The sequence below is a fragment of the Gymnoscopelus microlampas genome, assembly GCF_963454915.1.
Source record: "Gymnoscopelus microlampas genome assembly, chromosome: 9".
Classification (NCBI taxonomy): domain Eukaryota; kingdom Metazoa; phylum Chordata; class Actinopteri; order Myctophiformes; family Myctophidae; genus Gymnoscopelus; species Gymnoscopelus microlampas.
Window position 1 is genome coordinate 13,330,269 of NC_139946.1, and position 13,654 is coordinate 13,343,922.

Genomic DNA, 13,654 nt, shown 5'->3' on the forward strand with positions numbered 1-13,654 from the left:
GAATAGATTGAAGATAGAAACGGAATAGATTGAAGAGACAGAGAGAGAGACATGGAAACGGAATAGATTGAAGATAGAAACGGAATAGATTGAAGAGAGAGAGAGAGCCATGGAAACGGAATAGATTGAGTCATGTTTTTTGCAATTCAACTTAAATGAGTCTGCATCAAGTGAGGCTTGAACCGTCAACCTTGCGATCATGAGGCACTCTTAGGTAGCTGCAACACTACCTATAGTGCTATAGCTTTTTCCAGACTGTTATTGTCTGTTGAGGATCACAAACTCTTGCCTTCTGTCATGACCCAAGCCCCTGTTTCACTAACACAAAGATCACTCGTTCACAAACCATTTACCAATGAAGAAGTTGTACATCTCCTCAGAACCAAAACTAGTGAAAGTAGCCGATCTACAAGCTCACAAACCATTAAAAGTTGTCAGATTGTACATCGGCTATTTTCACAATGAAGTATGTTATACATTGAAAAAACATACTCTCATTGCTATCTGAAAAGTTGTGAGATTGTAGATCAGCTATTTTCACAATGAAGTATGTAAAAAACACTCAATTAAGTATTTCATGTTATCTTTAACAATTGCAAATGTATTCATTGATAGTCATGTTATGTGAAATGCAACTTAGATGAAGTCTGCACCAAGTGAGGCTTGAACCTGTGACCTTGAGGTTGTGAGACATACACTTAAGCGGGACGCTATTGGACCAACAGACAAACCTCTGAAAAAAGAGGTCAGACTCATCATACAGTTTCACGCAAATAGCTGAAAAATCCTGGGTTTAAGTGTTTTTCAAACTGCTCAAGATTGCGGACAATCTAAGGGCGGTGCTTACTGGTCAACGTGATAGATGTGTTCCTCATTAGTCAAGGCACATGTGTAAGCAGGTCTAATGGCTGTCGGCCAAACGAGGCATGACTTTTGCCTGTTTAAAGTTTCAATTTTCAAAAAATTGCTATAGCGCCCCCGTTTGACCAATTGGAGTAAGATTGGTTTCAGTGATATTTGGAATGGCCCTTTACATTTCTGCAAAGTTTCAAAGAATGGTAAGTCTGCATGTATGTGTTAGGGGCAGATGAATAATTGTCATAAAACTGCAATATTCATTGGCTCATTAAAGGTTCATTTTTTCACTTATGGAAAATATTTTGCAAACGTTTTTTGGCATAGGTCCAAAGTTCATGTGTAAAAAGTTTCGTGCAGATTACTCAAAAATCCCAGGAGGAGATAGGTTTTAACTGTTTTTCATATAATTCAAAATGGTGGGAGTTCTAAAGGTCAGAGGTCAAAAGTCAGAGTGTGAAAGTTGTTCAGCATGAGGAGACGCATGTGTGCATCGAAGTTTCATGGCTGTAGGTGAAACAGGGCATGAGTTGTACCTGTTCAAAGTTGGCATTTTTCAATTGAGTGCTATAGCGCCACCTTTTGACGAAAGATTGTGAGAATTATTTCTTGATCGTTTTTCATGACCATCTATCATATGGCCGAGTTTCATAAAAAGCGACTGCACGGTTCAGCCAGAACTGCCAAAAGTGGCAGAAGAAACGGAATAATCAGAATAACAATACGGGTCCATGCTGGAAGCCTGGCCCCGTAATAATACCAATAACAAAACGGGTCCATGCTGGAAGCCTGGCCCCGTAATAATTGTATGGACTAATGGTAGCAGTTGTAGAGATTGTAGTAAGTACATGGTAGGCAGCAGGGGGCAGCATTATCCTGGATGAGTGCAAGGTTTGAAGAAATTAGGTGGACAGAAAGGAAATGGTAACTATTTCCCCTGGCACATACACGTTTGTTAAAAGAAAACAAAATCATACCCTTAGTAAAGAACAGAGCAGTCCTGTTTTGTCCTGTTCATCCATCATGTGCTGCATCAGTATGTCACTCACTCACTTTTGTCTAAATGTTCACCAAGTTACTAAATGTTAATGGTGAGTTGTTACTACACTATATACAAATTAAATGACCTTTCATGTACCCAGGCCCGGATTGGCCGTCGGGAGGACCGGGACTATTCCCGGTGGCCTGCCCTCTAGTTTTTTTTTTTTTTTGCATCAAAAAAAAATATCAGGTCAGGCCAGCCATCCACAGCCAGCGCGGCGCTTAAGTGATGCAGCAAAAAAAAATCTCTCCTAAGCTCAGGCCAGGCCAACCACAGTCAATTTCAATTCAATGCAGTCAGTGTTGCTTGCAGCTCAGTGCAGCTGCGGGCCTCCCCCCTACCTTTAACCCCCAAAAAGGCCCCCCTTTTGTAAGGCCCCCCAAAAATAAGGCCCCCCCAAAAAAGGGCCCCCCAAAAAAAACGGCGCGCGCTATGCGCGCGCAGGGTGGCCTGGGTGGGCGTGTATCTCCCGGCCAGATTTGGAGTCCCACTCCGGCCCTGCATGTACCTCTTGTTTGTGAATGATGTGCTTCTGAATCTGATTCTAGACTGAACTGTGTCACATGGCAACGAGTGCAGGAGGTTAGTCCCATTGGGGGTTTAAGTACTTAATAGAGATCATACCATCAATGTGTTATTTATTTTAGATATTTACTTCAGCTAACAATCATAACATGTCAATGTCAATGTGGTAGATATTTCTTATTTGATGCAAATGAGCATGAACTGAAATCACAAGAGATGTATGGCAGACATTTTGGCTATTTGAATTTGCATCATTCCTTAACATGCAATTTTGTTTTCTACACTTCTACACTAGACATTGTCAGTCCTCAATTAGAATGAAGAGCTTTCCATAGCTTATATTTCACACTAAAGCCAAATGAAGACATGAAGTTTGATATGCAATGATCATATAAAATATATTATTTATTACACAGCCTATATACACACAACCAATTTAAACTACTACAACTACATTTTATTTTAAAGAAAAGATACTGTACTGAATATACAAAATAAAATAAAAGCATATTCAATGTACAAAATAAAAGATAAAGACATACTTAATGTAAAAAATGATAATAAAGAGATGAAATCAAAATTGATTAATGCATAAAAGAAAAATATTTTATTATTATTTATTGACCAGTCAATATAATAATAATATAACTTTTCCCAGTTTAACAACATGACTATTTACAATGGGGAAGTTTATTTAAAACAAAAGATTATTATTGTAAATTACTACTCAAAGGAAAGGTTGTCTAAGACTAGGACCCATCTCGCAGTGTTGTCCAATAAGAACTTATATGAAATTGTTACAGTCTCCACACAGTAGGCCTACTACAATAAACCAATGGCTCGAAGTGGAGACCCCAACATAAATTGGACACCAAACAATTAGTAAAGATTTAAATCATTTTATTTAACTCCCACAATGGAAATAAAGAACAAACAATATGAGGAATACTTTAGCAAACTGAATGAATGAACCAAAAGGAGGCCTGGAGATGCCGGCAAAACTAAATAGAATGGAGGGGGGACCAGGCCACTCCCTATAGGGACGCCGAAGCTGCTCCCCCCTCCCTACCTAACAAAATAGCAATATTAAACGTCAGTGATTGAGTGAATGATACATGTCATGGACACACGCAACACCCCCACCCTATGATGGCGATCGACGTGAGGTCATTCAACAATCAGAACAAGAGCGTGACAATGTGTGGCCTGGACATTCCACCCAAAATGAGAGCAAGTGCCAGAAAAGGTATTGTAGAACAGGATTGAAGGTGCCATTAACCACCAACTGACCAGAAATTGAGTTGCCATGTGCAAGTTTAAAGGTTTCACTTTGATAGGCCTGAGAAACGACAGTCTGTACCACCATACCCCAACCTTCCTGTGCAAACAGTTGTGGAGGTGGCCATTCAGGCACACCCTGGAAAGATCCTGATGTAATTTCTCCCACCTCCCCTCCCGAAAGCTCAAAAAGAGAGGTTAGACTTGTCTCTCTGCTTGGGTCATCGACGAGCTGCTCATGAGACTTGCACATCTTCAAATCGAGCTGAGGTGAAGGAGAAGAAGCACAGGTCGTAGGAGAAACAGGTAGAGAGGCTGAACATTTGGTGAGAACACTGTCGAGCTCAGGTAAAGTGGAATGAATAGACTCCACTCTAGAAATCCACCTCCTCATCGTTAAATAGTTTCCGATGCTCTCTCGCCACACGAGTAGTAGCACAGACGGGAAACATATTTGGACATTTCACAGCCAAGTCAGAGTTCTCTGACAGAGGGACCATATATGCTCTGAGCACAGCGGCTTTGACCGTGGCATAGTTGATGCTATCATCTGGTGCCATAGACCAATATACCTCCTGGGCTTTCCCAGTTAGTACACACTGCATCAACAACCACCAAACATTTTTGGGCCATTTTAAGGCATTTGCCATGCACTCGAACTCCAGGAAATACTTATCCACATCCTTTCCATTGAACGGAGGGATCATGTCGATACACTTGTTTGCATCAAATTCAGATTGCAAACCCCCTGGATATTGGTCAGGAGCAGGCTGTGCAACAAAGTTCACTGAATTGAACTCCATCTGCTTCATTTGAACATTAAACTTGAGCATTTGCTCTTCAAGTTTAGCTGCCCTCTCAATTTCCTTGATCTGCAAGTTTATCCGGCGCATCTCTAGCTCCAATTCCAACCTCCAAATGCCTTGATCAGGAGCAGCCTGTTTTGCCGGTGAAGCGGCTATACAAGGATCTGGCAACATGCCTTGCTCAAACAATGCAGTATGCAATTCATGCTTTACAGTTTTCTTTGCTTGGGTCTTTGAGACCGTGACCTTGTAGTGATCAGCAATAGAAATTAAATTATCCTTGGTACATTTTCGGAATGCTTCAAGGGAAGGCTGTTTGACAAAATCACGCAGCTTAAACTCAATTTTGAAATTTTACTTTTAACCTTTCTGTACTGAAACTTTTAATCGCAAAGCGACAAAACAAGCAGAAACATTGCAAAAGCAATATAGGCCTAAACCACAAAAAAGCTTGAAAAATAAATACAAATAGGCAAAAAAAACAACGCTTGATGAGACACAGAACCAGCAAGTGAAAAACACTGCCCAACACAACACTCAGCAAAAGTGGTGTCTTAATAAAGTGGTGTGTACAAACTTGGGTCTACCAATGCAAATAACAATTTTATCAGAAACTCAGTAGTCATAAGTTAAATTAACTTAATGCTGATGCAACTGATATACTTTGCCGAAGCTGCTCCCCCCTCCCTACCTAACAAAATAGCAATACTAAACTAAGAACTAAACGAAAACATGGAACTGCCGGCCATCTCCAGGCCAAACTAAAGTTAACAAACTAACTTAAAGAAAAGGCTTTGTAGCCAGAACAAAGGAGGGCATGGGAACTGGTGTGTTGCTGGGTCTGTGTCTGCTGAAGGACTGAAGCTGGCTGGCTTTATAGCGCCTTGATTGGGGCGGCGGCAATCACCGATCAGCTACAGGTGTGCCAGCCTGAGTGAGAGGAGAGACAGTGGGGTTTAGTGAATGGTTGAGTCAGTGATTGAGTGAATGATACATGTCATGGCCACACGCAACAGAAATATGTAGGTAAATATTCAAGTACTGGTATTCAAAAGTACAAATTACAAAGTACATAAATCTGCACAACATTACATATCAATTTGGGTGGTCCTTGGGGGTCACTGCTTCATCTCTCTCAGCTAAGAGGTCCTTGGCCTGAAATACATTGAAGACCCCTGTTTCTCTTATAAGGAAATAATGTCTTGGAGGAGGATAATATATTCATAACAAAGATGACATCTAAAAATTAAATTGTATTTAGAATGATAAAGAATGTTGTTTATTACATAGTAATCTTGTTTTTTGGCTTAACCACTTGAAGCACAACGTCCACTATTCTGGGGGGAACATTCGACAGAAATAGCAGACCTACAAGATCACGATACGTTGTGATCATTTAGGTCTGCTATTTCTGGCGAAGACATTTGGTGTAGGAGGAAATAAGAGCAGACCAAGTACAGTTGCAACTCAGGTCCATTTCACTAAGAATAGAGGGTTCATCTATTTGTCTGTTTTAAGTGACGGCTGCAGTAGTTACCGGTTAACATAAATTATTTTTATTCAATAGATACAACCACCACCACTACTAATAATAACATAACACAATGGACTGTGAAGCGTATCCACCAACACATACACACACGCACGCACAAAATCCTCATCTTTGTACAAAACATTTCTCAATTTTAAAGTGTTTGATGGGCATAAGTATTAAAAATAAACCACTTCCCCAATGAATTTGTTTCAGTGTTTACTGGTACAAAGATGCATTATTCAAAATGTATTTCCCTTTTTCTGCAATACAAAATATCATATTAAAAAGAAATCCGCCTCATACAGTACAAGATAATGTCAAGATAATACTATGTACTGTGGACATGTTCCCTGGTTAATTACAGTTGGTTATAGTAAATATACTGTAGGAAAACAATACTAGAAACTTTATGGACTGAAAATACTACTACTAGTATTTCACTCTATTAATTTTTACCTATCTTTACATACACAGATTGAGCCAGAAGTTCGAAAAAACTGACAAGCAAACAACATACAGTACATTTATGCATTTAGCTATTTTCAATGGAATGCGCTAGCATTTTCAAATACTTCAAAAAGGCACATTATGCTGTTTTAGTTGGTGTACTACTACAGTAAGGCTGAAAAGTACTTTATTTCCCCCCATTTCACGGTCAATACTTGCTACACATTATTTGTTGTACCAACTGCCACAAGCTAAGACTGAAATTGCACGTCAGAGGCCTGGTGCCTCAAAGGATTTGCACAGCACAGGTTAAATGCAAATCAACCGTTTAGTGTGACAAATAGAGCTGTGTTTTAGTCAAAGCAGGGGTACACAGCTGAGAAGGATGAGTACTTGAAGGGATTCATTCAAATATGAAGGACATTTAACCATTTAAGCCCTAGCGCTCCTATTCGGAGGGGGGGGGGGGGGGGATCTCCTAGAAATGCCAGTCCAACTGATATGCAATTATATGGGCATATACTGATGACATCAGGGATCTCCATATATAGGCATTAAAGGGACAAGAACAGACAGATACAGAGATCTCTATATATTGTCTTAAAGGGGACACAGGCAGGCAGGCAGGCAGGCAGGCAGACAGACAGGTATAATGGGTACTCTGACAATGGATACAACGGGTGGGGCAAGCATTGAACTTGAATCAACTGGCATCATTCCCGAGTAGGCCAGTGCCCAACGGGCACCGGTCTGTGTTTGCCAAAATAGCAGATCTACAAGCTTCAAATTTGCCAAATACATTTGGTTTAGACAAGCGGGAAAAAAGGAGCAGACCCAGTAGAGACCCATGGGGGGGACTCTGGTCAACGAAGTATCTGGTTTAAGTGGTTAACCTAGATAATAATCCGAAAATAGTTTTCACAATACTGTTACAAATACACCACAATTGTTACTGGGATGTCTGGAGTGTTAACAACGTGACTTTACTGGCCACATAACCATCAACAGGAGACATATGGTATCATAATGAAGACAAGATATCAGTGTTTTCCTGTAAAAAGGCTGTGGTATTTCTGTGCAATGGCGAGAGCGGGAGAGTGAGGACGTGGAAGCAGGGGGAGTCGAGGAGGCCCCAGACACAGTCCTGACACTTCACTCATCAGCTGCTTGTTGACACCCACATCAAATCCTATGAGCAACAAACACATTGATAACACTTGGGTTACTTTAGGTTGAGCAAAAGTTAAATAAAAATGGTAAAAAATGCAGTAGCATTAGCCTAGTACCTGGTAGCCTTGTGCAAAAATGTATCCATTATTTACACATAAATGTATAACGTTGCTGTCGGGTAGAAACCTCTCATCTCCATATTCTAACTTTTTGTGTTTTTTCGAAAATGAACGCCCTACTTGATCATGCTACAGCGACACACAAAAGCATCAAAAGTAGCAGATCTACAAGCTTGAAACGTGGCACGAAGCGGCGCGTTTTGAGCTTGTCGATCTGCTACTTTTGAATTTGAATCCTGAAAAGTAACACTTTTAGACATATGAGGTTTCCACCCGACAGAGACGATATATTGTATGTCTGTACAGGGTATGTTTGGGCACAAATATTTGCAGTACGTGAACTACTGCAATTGCCTTAATGTCCTGCTAAGTTAAGTACAGAGACAACTACGCTAGACTCTTTTGATTAAGATGTATATTGGTAGGAAACATCAGGACACTTGAAACCCTCACCTTGGTCCTTGGCATAGGTGATTAGCTCTTGTACTTTGAACTGCAATGGGAAATTAATTCGATAATTAGACAACAGCAAACAAACCAGTGGCCGAACACCCGGGTAACTTGAAACCTACTGTAAATACAGCACAGAACCTGGACACGTGCAGTACCTGTATTGCTCTGGCTTGGGAGATGTCACCTTTCTCAAATGCTGATATCATCTGGTTAACTGGCCCACCAATATAGTTGTATGTGCTGATGGCAGAGAGATGCATAATGACAATTCAAATAACAACCTGTGCATTTGACTGAAAGTAGTATAGGAATACTACACAGGATGGACAATGCAGTGCAGTATGTGAAAGAGCATACCGACCTGCCAACTGCTCCATTGGCTCCCATCGGCAGAGCTCCTAGCAATTGCTGTTACAATTGACCAAAAAAAGAGAAAGAAAAAAGGTTTTCAGGACAAACATATACTGTATGCACAAGATAAATGTAGCAGCGAAAGATCAATCACATCTTCAAAGGATGTGGCGGTGACTGCTTAGACTTAGAGAGAGAATACACAGCAAGTACTTTTACTTTATAGAAAAACTGACAGTACAAGATAAAATGGCCAAAGAAGAAAAAAGAAAATACTGACCTCATCCACACCATAGAGGAGTGACCAGTGGGGTTGACTGGAGCTGACACATAGGCCAAAGTCTACCAAGTCAGTTGAACTGAACTTCACACCCATGAAGGATGGGATTAGTTTCTCAATGCCTGCCAACACGTCTTTGGCTTGTACTGGAGAGAGAGAAAAAAAGTGCACCAGTAATAATCACTCTAAATATCTCCATATAGAGATATACTGTATAAACCAGTGTTTCTCAACCTGTGGGACCGGAGCCCAAAGTACCTGACAAAACACTAAGATTTCAATGATAATATAAAAAAAAATATGCAAACAAATGTAATGACATTTCTATTTAAAACCATAGAAAATGGGTTTTCATTGTGATACAGATAAATGACATAAAGTATACCATGTTAGTTGCAATGATCCAAGCCAGAACACAATCGATTGATTATTCAAATAAACACGCTCTGAAAATCCACACGTGTTAAGTGGTCATGATGGGTGGGCCGCGAACACTTTCGAGATTTTAAAGTGGGCCCTGATCCAGAAAAGGTTGATAACCACTTAGACCAAAAGCGAGAGTACTCACGGGTAACACCAGTAACAGCTGGAATGTGATAATAGTAAAAGGGCAGCGATGGGGCAGATGAAGCCACTTCCTGGAGGAACCTCCTCAAAGCATCTGAGTTTGGGGTATAGTGGAATGAAATGACAAAATGATCGTGAGGAGATAAGAACAAAGAGGGGGGGTTCAACCGTGCCTCTAGCCAGGTTCAGGCTGGTCCGGTGCATCTCAGGAGCAGGACACATATCGTTGTTGTCAGGCAGAAACCTCTTATCTCCATATTTAAACTTTTTGTGTGTGTGTTTTTTTTAAATGAACGTCCTACTTCATACTACAGTGTCACACAAAACCATCAAAAGTAGCGGATCTGCAAGCTTGAAACGCGGCGCGTAGATCTAGAAAGGATCTGCTACTTATGCTATTTTTGAATTTGAATCCTGAAAAGTAGTTTTGGACATATTAGGTTTCCACCCGAAAGAAACGATACAGCAAAAAAGAATCAAGGCACTGGAACAGCTCAGACAGTTGGAGCCTTTCCTTTATTAACAGTGTACAAGAAATATGTTCCAGTGCCTTTTATTCTTTTTGACCTTGAGGAAATTGTTCATTTCTATTTGACTTTTTGAGAGTGCTAAATATATTACAATCAGTTATGATATATTAACGCAATATTCAACCTGACAGCCCTATTTTGGGCATGTCATTATAGGCCACAAAAGCAAAACCCACAACCTTTCAAAACAGAAAAAATACGTACAACTAAGTATATAAAATAGTGCTATATTCTAAATTATATAAAGTAGTATGTAGGATACCGTACATATCATCAGTACTATGGATACATCTGATTGTACACAGACATGGCTTCTGTTAATCATCACATACCTGCAGTACTGGGTTTAAAGAAGGATGGGGCAATGACTGCTATGCCATCAGCCTTTACTTCTACTGCATGGCGAGCCTGTAAGAAACACAGGAAAAGAACAGTCAAAATAGTCAATATACACATTGGCATTCAGTTTAACCTCTTAAACCCTCTAGACTTAGTAAACTGGACCTGAGCAAGACCCTGTTCTACACCAAATCTCTTCGCCCCAAAATAGCCGATCTACAAGCTCGCTGTATTTTTGGCTAATGTTCCCCCCAGAATATGGATGCTGGGGTTCAAGTAACCTGGCATTGCAAAACTGAACGCGTGGGATCACTTCAAACGTTCACAATATCGTGTGGAGTGTAGTTCATGTGGTTAAAGCATAATAGATGACACGACTCACCAATTCTTGGGATTCTTTTAGACTCAGGCAGCCTACATGCACAACCACCTGGTCCATTCTGTAGAGACATACATACGCGTAGAAATATTTAAACAATTTAGCAGTACTTTCTATTTGCATCTGCGTATGATGATATGTATGATACTGTACATACATAAATATGCGGGTCATCAAGTACACGGGTCAAATGATACACACACACACACACACACACACACACCCTGAGGAATAGTGATGGCACTGGGGAATGGCAACTCCTCAAAAACATTGTAGCCTTTTCCTTATTTTTTTACATTTGTTATTGCTGCTACAATGTATGAGGAACCAGAACTACATAATCGTACTCTTGTACAAGATGTAACAATAAAGAAAACTTGAACGAGCACACGCACGCACGCACGCGCACACACACACACACACACACACACACACACACACACACACACACACACACACACACACACACACACACACACACACACACACACACACACACACACACACACACACACACACACACACACACACACACACACACACACACACACACACACCGTGTAAGTTCTTTCCCCATTTAGCTGCTGACACAAGCATATATCTGTGCAACCAATGCAACCACCACACATGATCACTTACTTGCCCTTGGCTTTTTGACACCATTCCTCTGCTAGTGTCTTCCTCTCCTCCACACTGAGAGACATGCCTTCTCCAGTGGTGCCATTCACTTGTGAGAAGAAAGCAAGCCAACATGCACAATAAAACAGGCAAGAATGGAGTATAGCAAGAAAGATCATGCATTTGTCAAGAGGAGATCATATTTCCCTAACAGTTCAGTTCCTTAAACAGTGTTTGTAACATTGTACTTAGATACACAACCATCACATGCAGTATAGGAACGGTTGTTTAGCCTTGTTCAACCAACAGGATACACAGGTGCTCTCTCATTCTGCCTGGACCAGTTTCTTTCTTTCTTTCTTTCTTTCTTTCTTTATATCTATCTATCTAGTCATGTAAATGTTAATCATATTGATGTAGAAAAGCCAACACACATCCATGAATAATATTTAAAAAAGCATGTGTATCACACCAAAGGTTTAGGTTAGAGTGACTGTAGGCAGTGAGAAGCATGGAAAACGGAATTCTGTAAACTTACCAAATATACTCTTTATGCCTTGTTTCTCAACCAAGTAGTCAATGTAAGGCTCAATCTCTGATAGGTTTATTTCACTGGGTTGTTTTTTTTGGCAGAGGAGAAAGAACAAAGACATGTTACAAAGAGTAACAAAGAGACACAAGAGAGAGACAGACAAGGAAAACAAGCAACCAATTTCCCTAAGACTGTATTACATAACGAGAGGTGCCACTTCTTATTGCTATGAATGCATGAACCATCGAATTTCAAAAGGTATGCATTGCATACTGTACACTCTCATTATACCAAACCTCCAGGCAGTACTGGAGAAGTGGAGGACAGAGAAGACATAACACTGTTTCAAAAATGACTCACCCTTGTGGAGTGAGTGGGGTAAAGGTGGCTGCAACAAGCCCTGTCAGGTTTTTACCAGCAGTAGCCATGGCTGTGGGAAAGTCAGAGATTGAGAGAGTGAATATACTTTTACTGCTCCCAGTATTGATGTATATCTCTTGTATAGTATTGCATGTCTTTATATGTCTTGCTGAATTGAATACACAGGACCACAATGGAAATTGAAGCGAGCCCTCAGGGCTTTTGGTCTTATCCAATGTGTAATATGTTGAGTGTTTCACTAAATCTCAGCAAATATTGCCATGATTCCTGCTTCTTCTTCGTCTTTATTTTGAACTTTGAATTTTGACCACTATCACTATTTTATATTGAGTTATATTTCAGTCTCAAAAACTGTGTAACAATGTAACTACATGACTGTAGTAAATGTATACTAGAGTCTACAGTTAATCAAGTCAAATTAAATGCACTGTCCAACTATTTATCTACATCATCAAGACCAATTAATTTAGTCACATTACACTGAAGCTACGACTCTACGAATACAGTATAGCTGGCTGTAACATATACCTCAATACTTTTACTAGAGACTACAGAAAAGTATAAAGATATATGTTACAGTGTATGTTGTGGAAAGGGTGAACAGTTGTAATGTTCATTCATTTTCAAAAATGTTTAAAAGAATAGTGGAAATAGCAGATCTACAAGCTCACAATGTGACACGTTGTGACTGTGAGCTTGCCTTGCAGAGCTGCTATTTCCACTATTAATGTTTTAAATATGTCAAGTCATTTCTTTGTGTATTTTGGTGATTTGTCACATCTGCCCTGAGCATCTTCAAAGCCTTCAAAGTCAGAGATGTGATTTTTTCATTCATAATGTTCCCAGTGTTCAACGACAAAAACACAATGAAATCGTCAATCGCAATTAATACTTGTGTGACAATTAAACGTGACTTAAAATGTCCTAATCGTGACAGTCCTACCTGTAGAAGTCGTGAGGAAAAGAGCATCAGTCTGTGTGACAGTACTTGGTTGGTGGCTTGTTGACACTGTGCTGATCATATGACACTAGCCCCATGTCAAGTGACCACGCAATGCTTTGTGGGAGATGTAGTTCATTAAGAACATTTTGAGCAGATAAACGTGCCCTTCTCCTACATTAAATTGTAAAGGCGAATACTTGAGATCCATACGCATGTATAATCTAATAGACCTCATTTATGCTGGATTAGGAACTCAATAACGTTTTAGAATAGGTTCATTCTTTCGCGTGACGAACTACAAATGGAAGAGCCGGACAGGACAGGGGGCGGGACTTTAACTAGACGTTCCGGATTGACGTTAGCGTTGCCATGTCGTTTTATTATAAGCAACTTGGGCTTGTTTTTCTGTAACGTTGCTCGTAAATATTAGTTGCGGCCGGGTTGCGTTTTATTAGGCTGGTTTCTAACGTGTGTCGTGTGTACCTCCTTATTTAGGCTTGTTTCC

The 13,654-nt window shown here is 40.2% G+C and overlaps 1 protein-coding gene across 2 annotated transcripts; it reads right to left on the minus strand.

The window, feature by feature from the left end:
- Positions 1 to 6,055: 6,055 nt before the first annotated feature.
- On the minus strand, positions 6,056 to 13,255 carry npl (N-acetylneuraminate pyruvate lyase (dihydrodipicolinate synthase)). Of its 2 annotated transcripts, XR_014601515.1 has the most exons (13): positions 13,150 to 13,255; positions 12,186 to 12,255; positions 11,832 to 11,905; positions 11,315 to 11,402; positions 10,679 to 10,736; positions 10,290 to 10,365; positions 9,429 to 9,521; positions 8,861 to 9,006; positions 8,591 to 8,637; positions 8,385 to 8,469; positions 8,230 to 8,269; positions 7,300 to 7,676; positions 6,056 to 7,260 (listed from the first exon to the last, which is right to left on the minus strand). XR_014601515.1 is itself a non-coding variant. In XM_084067469.1 (12 exons), the coding sequence occupies exons 1-12, from the start codon at positions 13,226 to 13,228 to the stop codon at positions 7,528 to 7,530; spliced, it is 1,005 nt and encodes a 334-aa protein (XP_083923595.1). In that variant the 5' UTR covers positions 13,229 to 13,255; the 3' UTR covers positions 6,058 to 7,527. The 2 variants fall into 2 exon arrangements, 1 of the variants encoding a protein (XP_083923595.1); XM_084067469.1 differs by having other exon boundaries at positions 6,058 to 7,676.
- Between the last annotated feature and the right edge of the window lie 399 nt (positions 13,256 to 13,654).